This window comes from Caretta caretta, chromosome 6 (genome assembly GCF_965140235.1).
Source record: "Caretta caretta isolate rCarCar2 chromosome 6, rCarCar1.hap1, whole genome shotgun sequence".
NCBI lineage: Eukaryota > Metazoa > Chordata > Testudines > Cheloniidae > Caretta > Caretta caretta.
The window spans coordinates 99690406-99702761 of record NC_134211.1 but is presented as its reverse complement, the minus strand read 5'-3'; the positions used below and the strand labels follow the sequence as shown (position 1 = coordinate 99702761).

The 12356-nt window shown below is 45.6% G+C and overlaps 1 protein-coding gene across 1 annotated transcript in view; it reads right to left on the bottom strand.

The window, feature by feature from the left end:
• Window positions 1-563: 563 nt before the first annotated feature.
• LOC142072618 (uncharacterized) overlaps window positions 564-12356 on the bottom strand; it is a 33349-nt gene continuing 21556 nt past the window's right edge. The window contains exon 2 of the mRNA XM_075130052.1: window positions 564-1030. Coding sequence (XP_074986153.1) covers window positions 564-1030 — 467 coding nt within the window. The remainder of the gene's footprint in view (window positions 1031-12356) is intronic.

Sequence of the window (12356 nt, the reverse complement as noted above, 5' to 3'; positions counted from 1 at the left end):
GCAAGTGCAGAGCAAGGTTGAAAGTGCCTTTTGTCGTTTGAAAGGGTGCTGGAGAAGTTTACCAACAAAGATGGACCTTAGTGAAGAGAACATCCCCATGGTTATAGCTGCCTGCTGTATGCTCCATAATATTTGTGGAAAAAAGGGGGGGGAAATTTTCTGCAGGAGTGGGCAGTTGAGACAGATCACATGGCAGCCATTTTTGAGCAGCTAGACACCAGGGCAATAAGAAGAGCCCAGCAAGGGGCACTGCGTATCTGCGAGGCTTTGAAAAGCTGTTTCAGTAATGAGTCACAGTAACATGAGCTGCTTGTCTGCATTGTGCTTTTCCAAGCCTTCACTTGGCTTGTATCACTGTCCCTGTAAAGCCAACCCTCCACCCCCCACCCAAAGCCCACTGCTTCTACTCAATAAAGAACATTTATTTCTCGAACATTTATTTATTTAACAAACAGAAGTAAAGAGGGAGAACAGAAAAAAGGTGACCTTGGGGAAAACGGGTTGTAAAGTTGCAACAGGAGAAACATTTTCAGGTGTGTAACATAACACCACATTCCAGACCATCAAAGGTCTGTGAATAGGAGCCTTCTGTTACTTGTACCCTCCCCCTGAGTTAAGTGAAAGGGATAATGGACTTTTCGCTCACGCCTCATGGAACACTTGGGGAAGGGTGATTCTGCGCCAGGCGATGCTGGCTGGCTGTCCACCAGGGTCTGCAGAGGGACTCTACCCTCCTGCTTCTGTTCCTGCAGTTCAATCAGATGCCTCAACATGTCTGCTTCGTCCCTCATAATCCGAAGCATCTCATCCTGCGAAACACACTCTTGCTCATTGGAAGCTTTCCTGCTCTCCATGTCCATGTCTAACTTCTTGGACAGTGAAATCCTCCACACTCTCAGCTTTGGGTCAGCTGTCCCAGAGGCGTGCATTATCTCAGTGAACATGTCCTCCCGCGTTCTCTTTCTCCTTCTTCTAATCAGCAAAAGTCTGCTTTCAGGTGTTGATGACATGCCGAAGGACACATTTCCAGCTGTCAGTCATGCGAAAAAATAAACGAGCCATTGCACATGAATAAAATGTTTCCATAGCAAGGCCGTTTTCATAAAAAAAAACAACCCTTATTACACTAGGTGCAAGCCATAACATAATCAGAATCCGTAACCATTCACTGTGCCGCTTTCCTGCTCAAGCCATGGTGAGTAGGCCCCACCCTCGGGTCATGGGTGACTGCATTGTTAATGAAGTTTATGGCAGGCTCATGTCGGGAGCAGAGGTAGTTAGTCGAACAATGGCCCTTCCCCATAGCACCACGGGAAGCTGTTTACGAATGGGGTCGGGGGAGTAAAGTTTTCACTCCCAAATTGCAGAATCTCTCATGTGAGGCCCCAGTCCCCTATCAGCCACTTTAAACTTCTTGCCGATCCATGCCAACACAGGAAAGGCACATTAGCGGCTGCATGTTTTGTCGACCCAGAATGTGGGGTGGGGTGCCCTTTTTTTCCTTGTAAGGGCACTTTTAATGAGAACTTCCTCCATTTCCCCTAGGCGACCCTATGTGATATCAGTCTCTTGAGGGTAACAGAGGCGGAAAGGAGGGAGATGCTGCAAGTGTCTGGGTATAGACCCAGTCCTTATGCTGCTATGCTGTGTACGGCAATGATGCCAGCAGAATTAATTCAGTTGCGTGGGAAAGTGTCCTACCATGGTGGAAGAAATAAGACTGCCCTGCCCAGAAACCTTCTGCAAAGGATTGCAGAGTACCTCCATGGAAGTTTTCTAGAGATATCCATGGAGGATTCCCAGGCTATCCCAATCCACATAAACAGTCTTTTCTGGGAGCCACCCACAGGGGCCAACTTTTTTTGGTGCCAGTGGGTGCTCACGCCCCCAGTCCCACCCCAACTCCACCCCTGCCCCAAAGTCCACACCCCAACTTTGCCTTTCCCACCCCGACTCCACCCCTCCCCAAATCCCTGCCCCAGTCCCGCCTCCTCTCCCAAGCGTACTGCGTTCCCCCTCCACCCCCCTCCCTCCCAGACTTGCTGAGTGAACAGCTGTTTTGCGGTGCAAACGCTGGGAGCCAGGGGGAGAAGCAGGACAAAGGCATGCTCAGGGGAGGAGGCGGAGGTGAACTGGGGTGGGGAGCTGCCGGTGTGTGCAGAGCACCTACTAATTTTTCCACGTGGGTGCTCCAGCCCTCGAGCACCCATGGAGTCAGTGCCTATGGGGCCTCCCTCTGCATAGCTGGAGCAACCTCTTGTGAGCAGAGAACCACAGCACCTCCCTTTTTCTTCATAGTAAACATGCGATACCACCGAATGTGTGTGCCCGCTAAAGTTTAACGGGACTTTGATTGTAACTGTATACTCACCAGAGGTGCCTTCCCCGGAATCATGGTTGGCCACTGTGATGTCCTGTGATCCACAGTGCTCCAGGGTTAAAAATATTTCCTGGCTCTCGGGGAGAATGGATCAACCGCTCGCCTGTCTTCCATTCTTCTCCTCCTCCTCTCCCTCATCCACCATATCGTCCTCCTTGTTGTCCCTAGACTCACACACATGTGAGGTGTCCACATTGCTTGTGCTGGTAGGGTCACCCCCGAGAATCGCATGCAGTTCGTTGTAGAACCATCATATGTGGGGTTCAGCACCAGAACAACTGTTCACTGCTCTTGCCTTCTGGTACGCTTGGCAAAGTTCTTTTATTTTCACACGGCACTGCTGTGTGTCCCTCATTTAGCCCTTCTCCCCCATTCCACGAGCGATCTTTGCATAGATGTCAGCATTTCTTCCGCTGCATCAGAGCTCTGTCTGCACAGACTCCTCTCCCCGCACAGCAATGAGATCCACCATCTCCTGTGCAGACCAAGCTGGAGCACATTTGGCGTGTGTAGTCTCCATGATCAACTGTGTTCAAGCTGGCATGCTCCCAATGCTGATCAAACAGGAAATGGGAAATCAAAAATTCACAGGGCTTTAGCAGGGGAGGGTCTGTTTCCTGTGTACCTGGCTGCAGTGCAGCAGAGTTGAGAATGATCTCCAGAGCGGTCACAGATGAGCATTGTGGGACACCACCTGAAGGCCAATTTAGTCGAATTACACAATGCTGCGTCTGCACTACCTCGCAGTTGATCCATGAAAATTGAATTAAGTGCTATACCTCTCGCAGAGGTGGATTACAGAAGTCGACATTAGAGGCGACTTAGGTCGGTGTAAAGGCCCGGTAGTGTAGACACATACATTAACAGGTTGACTGAAGGCGGCTTCCTTCGACCTAACTTTTTAGTGTAGACCAGGCCTCAGTTTCCAGCTCTTTTTCCAGCTTGGTATCCTGCTGCTCCAAGGTATGCTTGACATTCTCTAGTTCCAGGTTCTGTTTCAGCCTTCCTCTATTGTTCTGCTCAAGGAGAGGGTTTCTTTGTCTTCTGGTCCTATACTTGTATGTCAGTACATTCCCATTTGTCTCTGTAGTAGCAGAGCATTTCCTCTCCAAAACAAGCAGACACGAGCTGAAATGTCTATCTTTGAAGTTAAGAGACTTCTTTCTCAAGCTTTTGGTTTAGCTTGGCTCCTTTCAGTGCGTCTTCTCATCCTCCATCTCTTCCACCTTGGTACTAAGACTTCTGCATCATCTGCAGTCATGCTCCCAAGTCTGCCAGTTTATCCACTGGCTTAAATGATGTGCTCTCCAATGGGGTTGGCTGTGGTGAGCTGCTTTTCAGGATGATGTGCAGCGCTATCATTTCCTATTAAGCTATTGATTGTTTGGACTATAAGGGGCGTGTCCCACACTGAAGGAACACATAGGTAGGAAGTAGCCCAGCGTGGCTGACTTAGACTCTCTGCAGGGAGGACCCTGCAGATGTTACTTCCCCCAGGGCTCTGGGCAGGGACCCGGTGAAGAGGGAGGGAGGGCCTGTGTCCCCCTACCATGCTGCCCTTAAGGGCAAAACCCCAAATGCACTTGGAGGCCTAAACACTCCTGGCCTGGAGTCAGGAACCAGGTACCTCTACCACCCCCTAACAAGAGACCAGGGGCTGGAGATCAGGTGCATCAATTGCTAGGTCACCCAGTCTTCGAGCACCATATCATAGACTCCTAAGTCACTTAGGTACTATTGAAAATCCCAGCCTTAGGTGCCTAAATATGGGTTTAGGAGCCTAACTTTAACCTTTTTGAAAATGTTGTCCTGTGTAGATATAACCGTTGAAACTAACTTTCTTAATGTATTGAAAGTCTAGATAATTTTTTTACAGTCAACACTCAAGGAATTTTGTTTGGAAGGAAAAAATTGTATGTCATGGAGAAAAGATTTTTTAAAGTAAAAATACAGTATTAGCCCTTGATGCTGCAATCACTTAAACACATGGTTAGCGTTAAGCATGTCAGTAGTCCCATTGAAGTCAATGGGATTATTCATGGGAATAAAATTACATATCTGCTTATTATGGCCTTTATTATCAGTATTTTGTTTCTTGCCTATATCAGTTTTGTAAAATTCAATTAAGATACCCTATAAATAGTGGCATTGAACAAAAACAACATTTATAATGTAGTTAATTAAATTTATGATATAGTTGTAATTGCTCAAATTGTCAACAGTGACAACAGTGAAATCTCAGATGGCTATCAGTGCTACACTGCAATCCTAACACATTTCTCTTATGCAATAGAAAACACACTACACTCGGCAACTCCTACGCCCACAGATCTTTGATTTTATGTTAAGGATATTTGGGATAATTGCCAAATACCTTGTCTTTGCCAATTTAAACATAAGGGAGACGCAGGTATAAGACCCATCAAAATAACAATTGATTATAATTTTGCAATTTCCCAGAATAGCCTCTCTTGTACAGTATTTTTTTCCAGAACAGTCCTATTATTTCATATACCAAGACCCTCTAAACCAATAACACTGATCCACTAGACAAATTACAATTACTCCTATAACCAGAAAGTAATTTCATGAAATTACTGCTTTTCTTTTCTCTGTCCAACTCTTCGCACTTCCTGGCACATCTAATGTTCTCAGCACTGATTAAGCTTTTGCTTTCAATTAGAAAAGTAATTTTCCCTCCAGGAAATAAAGAAGCTTGGTACCATATCTGTTACCAACTCCAGCCAGAAAACAGCCTTATTACTGTATATTCCATTATGTGGCATTAACCTCCAGCTCAGACGGCAGCGTGCTATTCAGCATGCCTGGGGCTTCGCAACTGATGGATGCCTTAGAATTAGACAATACAATGACAGTCCTGGTATGAAGTTTTCAGATCACAATGCACTAAGCAAAGATTCAGAGATGAGTCTCGATTAGCCTGTGAAGTGTATTGCTCGGTCCCAGGGCATCACATCTCTGAAGAAGCATCCGCTCTCTCTCTTTAGTCAACGGACCAGATTCACTCCTGCTTGACAAATTGCATCTCTTTCTCTTGGTGTTTTTAACAAGCCTGTCACCGTGGTATTGGAGAACCAGCACATCTCTTTGTGCCAGGGATGGGAGGCGGATTCATCACAGGGGTAGACAGGTGTAATTATGACAGGAAAGGAGAGCTTTGAGCAGAGTGGTTAGGGTGGATCTGGAGTAAACCAATCTATACCAGAAACATCCTTGGACGGACAGCGCCTCCTATCCCACAGCAGTCAGTGCATTCAACAAGCTTCACTATAGGCATCTAAAATAAGTTCCTTCCTATACTAAGCTTCCTCCTTTCTGAGTGGTAGAGTTTAGAGTTTTGGATACTCTGTTTACAGACTTGAGCAACTTGCTTTAACCTTCTGGAGCGCTAACTTCCACAGCATAATTCTGCGGCCACTCCTTGGAGGTAGCTTTAGGTAGCCGCCAATAGCCCCTTTTCAAGGAGATCATTGCCAACAAAACCTCTGAACATGTTCAGAAACAAATTGTAAATGTTTAAAACCCATGGGATCTAATCCATAGCTATAGATTCATGTAGAACCAGGAGCAGGCCTTATCTGGGGTGGTCTGTGACAACTCTGCCACCTCTCTCCAACGCCATTTAAAAAGGATATTTTTTTAACTTTTTCAAAATGTTTTAAAACATTTTTCTTTAACCTTTAAAACTTCTATAAAACCCTCTTTTCTCCCCCACAAACCCACCACCAGGCTGTAGAAAAACGATCAGAGAAAAACTCCTTCTAGACCCCCTAGGAAGGGTGGTCAGCTACATTCAGCCATAAAACTGACTAATTCCCGTATAACTTATTACATTCCATGTAGTCATCCAAGTATTACTTAAATACAATAATTCTGACTCCACCAACTGATCTGGAAGCCCATTCCACAATTTGACCACCCTCAGTAAAATAATAACTCTTTAATTTGCTTCTGAACCTCACAGACACTTATAAAAGGGAGAACACCTGTTTAACTACTTGCATAGCCTCATCACCACAGTATCTAGTTGGCAGCCGGTATCAAGTGGTGTGCCCCAAGGGTCGGTCCTGGGGCCGGTTTTGTTCAATATCTTCATAAATGATCTGGAGGATGGTGTGGATTGCACTCTCAGCAAATTTGCGGATGATACTAAACTGGGAGGAGTGGTAGATACGCTGGAGGGGAGGGATAGGATACAGAGGGACCTAGACAAATTGGAGGATTGGGCCAAAAGAAATCTGATGAGGTTCAATAAGGATAAGTGCAGGGTCCTGCACTTAGGACGGAAGAACCCAATGCACAGCTACAGACTAGGGACCGAATGGCTAGGCAGCAGTTCTGCGGAAAAGGACCTAGGGGTGACAGTGGACGAGAAGCTGGATATGAGTCAGCAGTGTGCCCTTGTTGCCAAGAAGTCCAATGGCATTTTGGGATGTATAAGTAGGGGCATAGCGAGCAGATCGAGGGACGTGATCGTTCCCCTCTATTCGACATTGGTGAGGCCTCATCTGGAGTACTGTGTCCAGTTTTGGGCCCCACACTTCAAGAAGGATGTGGATAAATTGGAGAGAGTCCAGCGAAGGGCAACAAAAATGATTAGGGGTCTGGAACATATGAGTTATGAGGAGAGGCTGAGGGAGCTGGGATTGTTTAGCCTGCAGAAGAGAAGAATGAGGGGGGATTTGATAGCTGTTTTCAACTACCTGAAAGGGGGTTCCAAAGAGGATGGCTCTAGACTGTTCTCAATGGTATCAGATGACAGAACGAGGAGTAATGGTCTCAAGCTGCAGTGGGGGAGGTTTAGATTGGATATTAGGAAAAACTTTTTCACTAAGAGGGTGGTGAAACACTGGAATGCGTTACCTAGGGAGGTGGTAGAATCTCCTTCCTTAGAGGTTTTTAAGGTCAGGCTTGACAAAGCCCTGGCTGGGATGATTTAACTGGGAATTGGTCCTGCTTTGAGCAGGGGGTTGGACTAGATGACCTTCTGGGGTCCCTTCCAACCCTTATATTCTATGATTCTATGATTCTATCTGAGTGCCCTTGTCTTGCCCAAAGACCTTTTTATTGCATTACTTATTGACGTAGGTACATTTCTTGTTAGGTAACTATTTTTTCCTAAGCCAAAAGGGGAGTACACAACATGGTGTTTTGGTCGGTTCTACAAAATGAATGGAGATTGTGTAGGAATTTCAGTTCCTCATTGATGGAGTAGTAGATTTTTTAAAAGTTAGATGTTTTTGAATCTGGGGGATTTTTCTCATCCATTCGCAAAGCAGGAATTATTAGGAACCTTGACAGCATCCCTTCCTCTAAACATTGTTTATAATGCAGTGTGTTGATGCTGTGGGCAAATCCATTGCAATGTGACTCAGTCATTAGTAAATTGTGTATGCTCTCAGGTTTCATTTTTGCAAACACTGTATGTTGAATGCCATCAATTTAAACAATTAATCTAAGATTTCAGCACAGCTCTTTACTAATCTAACATGATGTTCCTACAATTACCACAGTAATATATGGTTTCAGAGTAGCAGCCGTGTTAGTCTGTATCCGCAAAAAGAAAAGGAGGACTTGTGGCACCTTAGAGACTAGCAAATTTATTTGAGCATAAGCTTTCGTGAGCTACAGCACTCCTTTTCTTTTCACAGTAATATATGTTTATGGAACTGTTATATATGTCCTCATAATACCTAAGTGAGGCTAAAGCCAGCAGAACCTAAACAGAATACAGCAGATTCTTGCTAATCTGCATACCTGATAAGTTTCACAAACTTCTTCCTGTCATTTTCCATTCTGTTTAAGTTCTTATACTGTACCCAGTATTGTGAAGACAGGAAAGATGGTTTTGTGGTTAAGGCACTGGGCTGGGACTCAAGAGACTTTGGATTCCTGACTCTGCCACAAACTATGCCTCTGTGACTTTGGGCTTGGGCACCTACAAATCTTTAAAAATCTGGGTCTCTGACAGACAATTAAGTCCCATTTTCAAAACTGATAAGCATTTATAGTGGGATTTTCAAAAGTCCCTAAGGTGAGGAGTTAGGTGCTTTTGAAAATCCCATTATAACTGCCAAAATCACTTTTGAAAATGGGACTTACCTGTAGATGGCTATACCAACACAGCACACAGAGCCCAAGCTCTGACTCAGGTGTAAACCCAAGCCTGCCTTCCATCCACACAGAAATCAGTCTGTCTCAGGCCAGGAATCCCTCTGGCCTCAGGCCCATAGACCTTGCTAGGGTGATGGTCAGAGCTCTAGTCTCACTGTAACACAGGTCAGAACCCAAGTATTTTGCAGTTTGGATACAACTCAAGTCCAGATCACCAGACTCAGGTCTGGAGAGTCTGCCAACTCTGTCCCACAATCCCACAAACCTTAGGGACTTTCACCCCAAAACTTCACACTTGTTTCCTAGGAACCTAGGAACTCCTGGTTCAAATGCAGTTGGTCATCTTTTAACCCTTCATTTCCACAAGCACTTCTCAACTAGAAACACAGTCAGTCCAGATATTTATTACTATAGACAGCACTAAGAAGAAGTCCTGTATCAAATGCACTACTAGCCGGCCAGAGGAACAGAGACAGATTCTGATTAATCTCAGGTGAGAATCGTGAAAAACATTTGACTTCAGCAAGAGCACAAGAAATTATTGCATCTACAAACTATATCCAAGGGGCTGCTGGTGTTGGGAATCAACCAAACAGCAGAACAATGCTGGCTAAAGACAGATTACCACAAAGTATAGGATGCTAACGGCACCTCTGAAAACTCCCCATCTTCCTGCGTCTTTTACGAGGAATTTGACTAGGTGCTGGAATCTGTAGTGAGCACTGAGCCCACAGTGGTGCATGACAATCTGCTGAGCAGGTATGGCATCCTTCTAACACCAGAATCACAGGCACCAGCGGAGGGCAGCCAGCCGCCAGAAGAAGTACACAATGTGACCCTGGTGCTGAGGCCAGCAACCAAAGAAAATATGCCGCCAGAGCAGGTACAGAACATCCTGGATCTGGACATCTCAGGAGAGGACATCTCAGGGACCAGCATTGGCCACAGAGACGCATGAACAGCCAGCACCTGCTATGGACCTTGAGACCCTATGCGGGGGGGGGAAACTTTGTCCAAGAGCAGCATGACAACGTGATGCTTAGCCCTGCCTATGAAGAGGTGGTGTCCATGGACAGGGAGGCAGTGGTGCCAGTGGTTGGATCCCTACCCCACTTGTGCTAGAGAAAAAGGGGCTGTATCACATGGAGCAGAACCCACAGTTGGGAGTAATAAGAACTTAGGTACTGGTACCCCATAAGTACCACCAAGCTGAAATGCAGCTAGCTTAGGATATTCCCTGTGGAGGACATATAGGGTGGGAGAAGACCATGAAGCAATTACTGGCCCACTTTTTCTGGCTGGGGGTGCATCATGAGGTTATGGAATATTGCTCTTCCTGTCCTGAGTGTCAGTATTCAGCAGCTAAAATGTTGTAAAGGCTCCCTTGGACTGAGCTTATGAGACTCTGCCCTGGTAGGTTTCCCACAGGAAATATTGAATGACCAGGGTTCCAGCTTCACCTCAGTGATGCATGAGCTATGTTGCCTCCTTACAATCAAAGTCCTGAGAAGATCAGTGTACCACTTGCAGATGGATGGCCTCATGGAAAGATTTAACAAGATGTCGAAGGAGATGTTGAAGCAATTTGTCAGGACTGAGCCTAGGCCCTGGGACCAACTCCTCCTGTCATTTCTATTTGTCACGCACAAAGTGTCCCAAGCCTCCCCAGGGTTCTCATCTTTCAAACTGCTCTATGGTGGCTAGCCCCAAAGAATCTTGGCTGTGTTGTGAGAAGCCTGGGAGGAGCAACACACAAACATGCTTGGTATCATCTAATACATCCGCCTATGGGAGAGTCTTAAGAAGTTGAGCACTTTTACAAAAGAGAACGTCGTCTGAGTTCAACAGAGGCAATAACAGGTGTATAATCAAGGGGCATGCTGACAAGACTCAATTCTGGTACTTTTACCATCTTCTGAGTCATAATTGATGCCCCGCTCGCAGGGCTCATTTGAGGTGCTTAGACAAACAATCACAGTAAATTAAGAGACCAACCGTGTAAATTTTCTCAAGCCAGGAAAGAACTGGGAGGATCCTGATAAATCCCTGGCTTGTGAGCCATCAGCCAGGCCCTGAGACAGCTGTTTGCCCAGAACCTGGCCCTGTACCATTCAGTGAGGTCTTTCACCAGATCAGAAGTTCCAATTCATGCAAATGATGCAAGACTTCGCTATGGTGTTCTCCCCAGATCTGGGAAAAGCACACATGATACAACATCATTTGCAGACAGCATGAGGGCAATTTGTTAGGGAGAATCCCCAGTCCTTACCAAAGAGAATGTTGGACACATAACCAGTAGAGGTGCAGGCGATGCTGAGAATGGGGATGACTGAGAAGTCCAAAAGTGACTGGAGGACCCTATTTTCTTGATTCTTCCAACACAGACGACACGACTTTGTGTCAGCTTTTGTAAGGTCAATTCCATTGCAAAGTTTGCTGCTTACCCAATGCCGATGGTGGCTGATCTGTTTAAGTGGTTGGGCCCAGTGCAATACCCCAGCACATTTGACCTTACAAATGGCTATTGTCAGATCCCCCCGTCTCCATCCTCCCAGGACAAGACCACATTCTCGACCTCCTTTGATCATTTTAAACCATGCCTTTCAGCCACAAAGGCAACAGCAACTTTCAGTTGCCTTATGAATCAAATCCTCGGATGCCACGAGCAATATGCTGTGGCTTACCTGGTTGACTTTGTAGTCTACAGCCATACATGGGAAGACCACCTGTGTCAATTAGGAGCAGCACTGACTTCCCTACAGGAGGCTGACCTCCCAGCTAACCCTGCCAAGCGTAAGTTGGCCGTGACAGAATCAACTTATTTAGGGCAGTAGTTTCCAACTAGGGGTATGTGTACCCCATGGGGTATGCAGGTCTTCCAGGGGGTATATCAACTTTTTTAGATATTTGCCTAGTTTTACAGCAGGCTGCATAAAAAGCACTAGCAAAATCAGTACAAACTAAAATGTCATACAATGACTTGTTTCTACTGCTCTATATAATGAAATGTAAGTACAGTATTTATATACCAGTAGATTTATTTTATAATTATATGGTAAAAATGAGAAAGTAAGCAATTTTTCAGTAATGGTGTACTGTGACATTTTTGTGTTTTTATGTCTGATTTTGTAAGTAAGTAGTTTTAAGTAAGGTAAAACTTGAGTATGCAAGACAAATCAGACTCCTGAAAGGGGAACAGTAGTCTGGAAAGGTTGAGAACCACTGATTTAGGGTATCAAGTAGCAGGAGGCCTCATGAGCCCTGTGGTGGATACAAACAGTGCATTTAACTCATGCCCCACACCTTGGTCCAGAAAATATATATGCTTCTTCCTAGTCCTAGCTAGCAGAATATTATCAGTGGTTCATCCCCAGCTTCATATTGATCACAACTCCCCTGACTGACCCTCTAAAAGATCCAATGGGACAACAAGTGCGATGAAGCTTTTAATGCCCTGAAGGTGCAGTTGGGTCATGTGCCTGTCCTTGCCAACCCGGACTTCATTCTCTATATGGACATGTCCGACATCAGCCTGGGAGTGGTATTCTTCCAGAACTTTGAGGGGGAAGAGAACCCAATCCTACATTTAAGAAGACAGTTATTCCCCAGTGAGAGGATGTATTGTTGAGAAGGAAGCTCTGGCTATCAAGTGGGCTGTGGACTCCCTTAGGTATTACCTGCAGTGTACTCCCTTTTCCCTAGTCACAGACCATTCTCCCTTGCAGTGGCTATAGTCAGTGAAGAACTCAAACTTCTGGATTATGCGCTGGTATATAGTGCTTCAGGCCTAAAGCTTCTGGGTGCAGCTCCGAGCAGAGAAAGAGCATACAAATGCAGATTT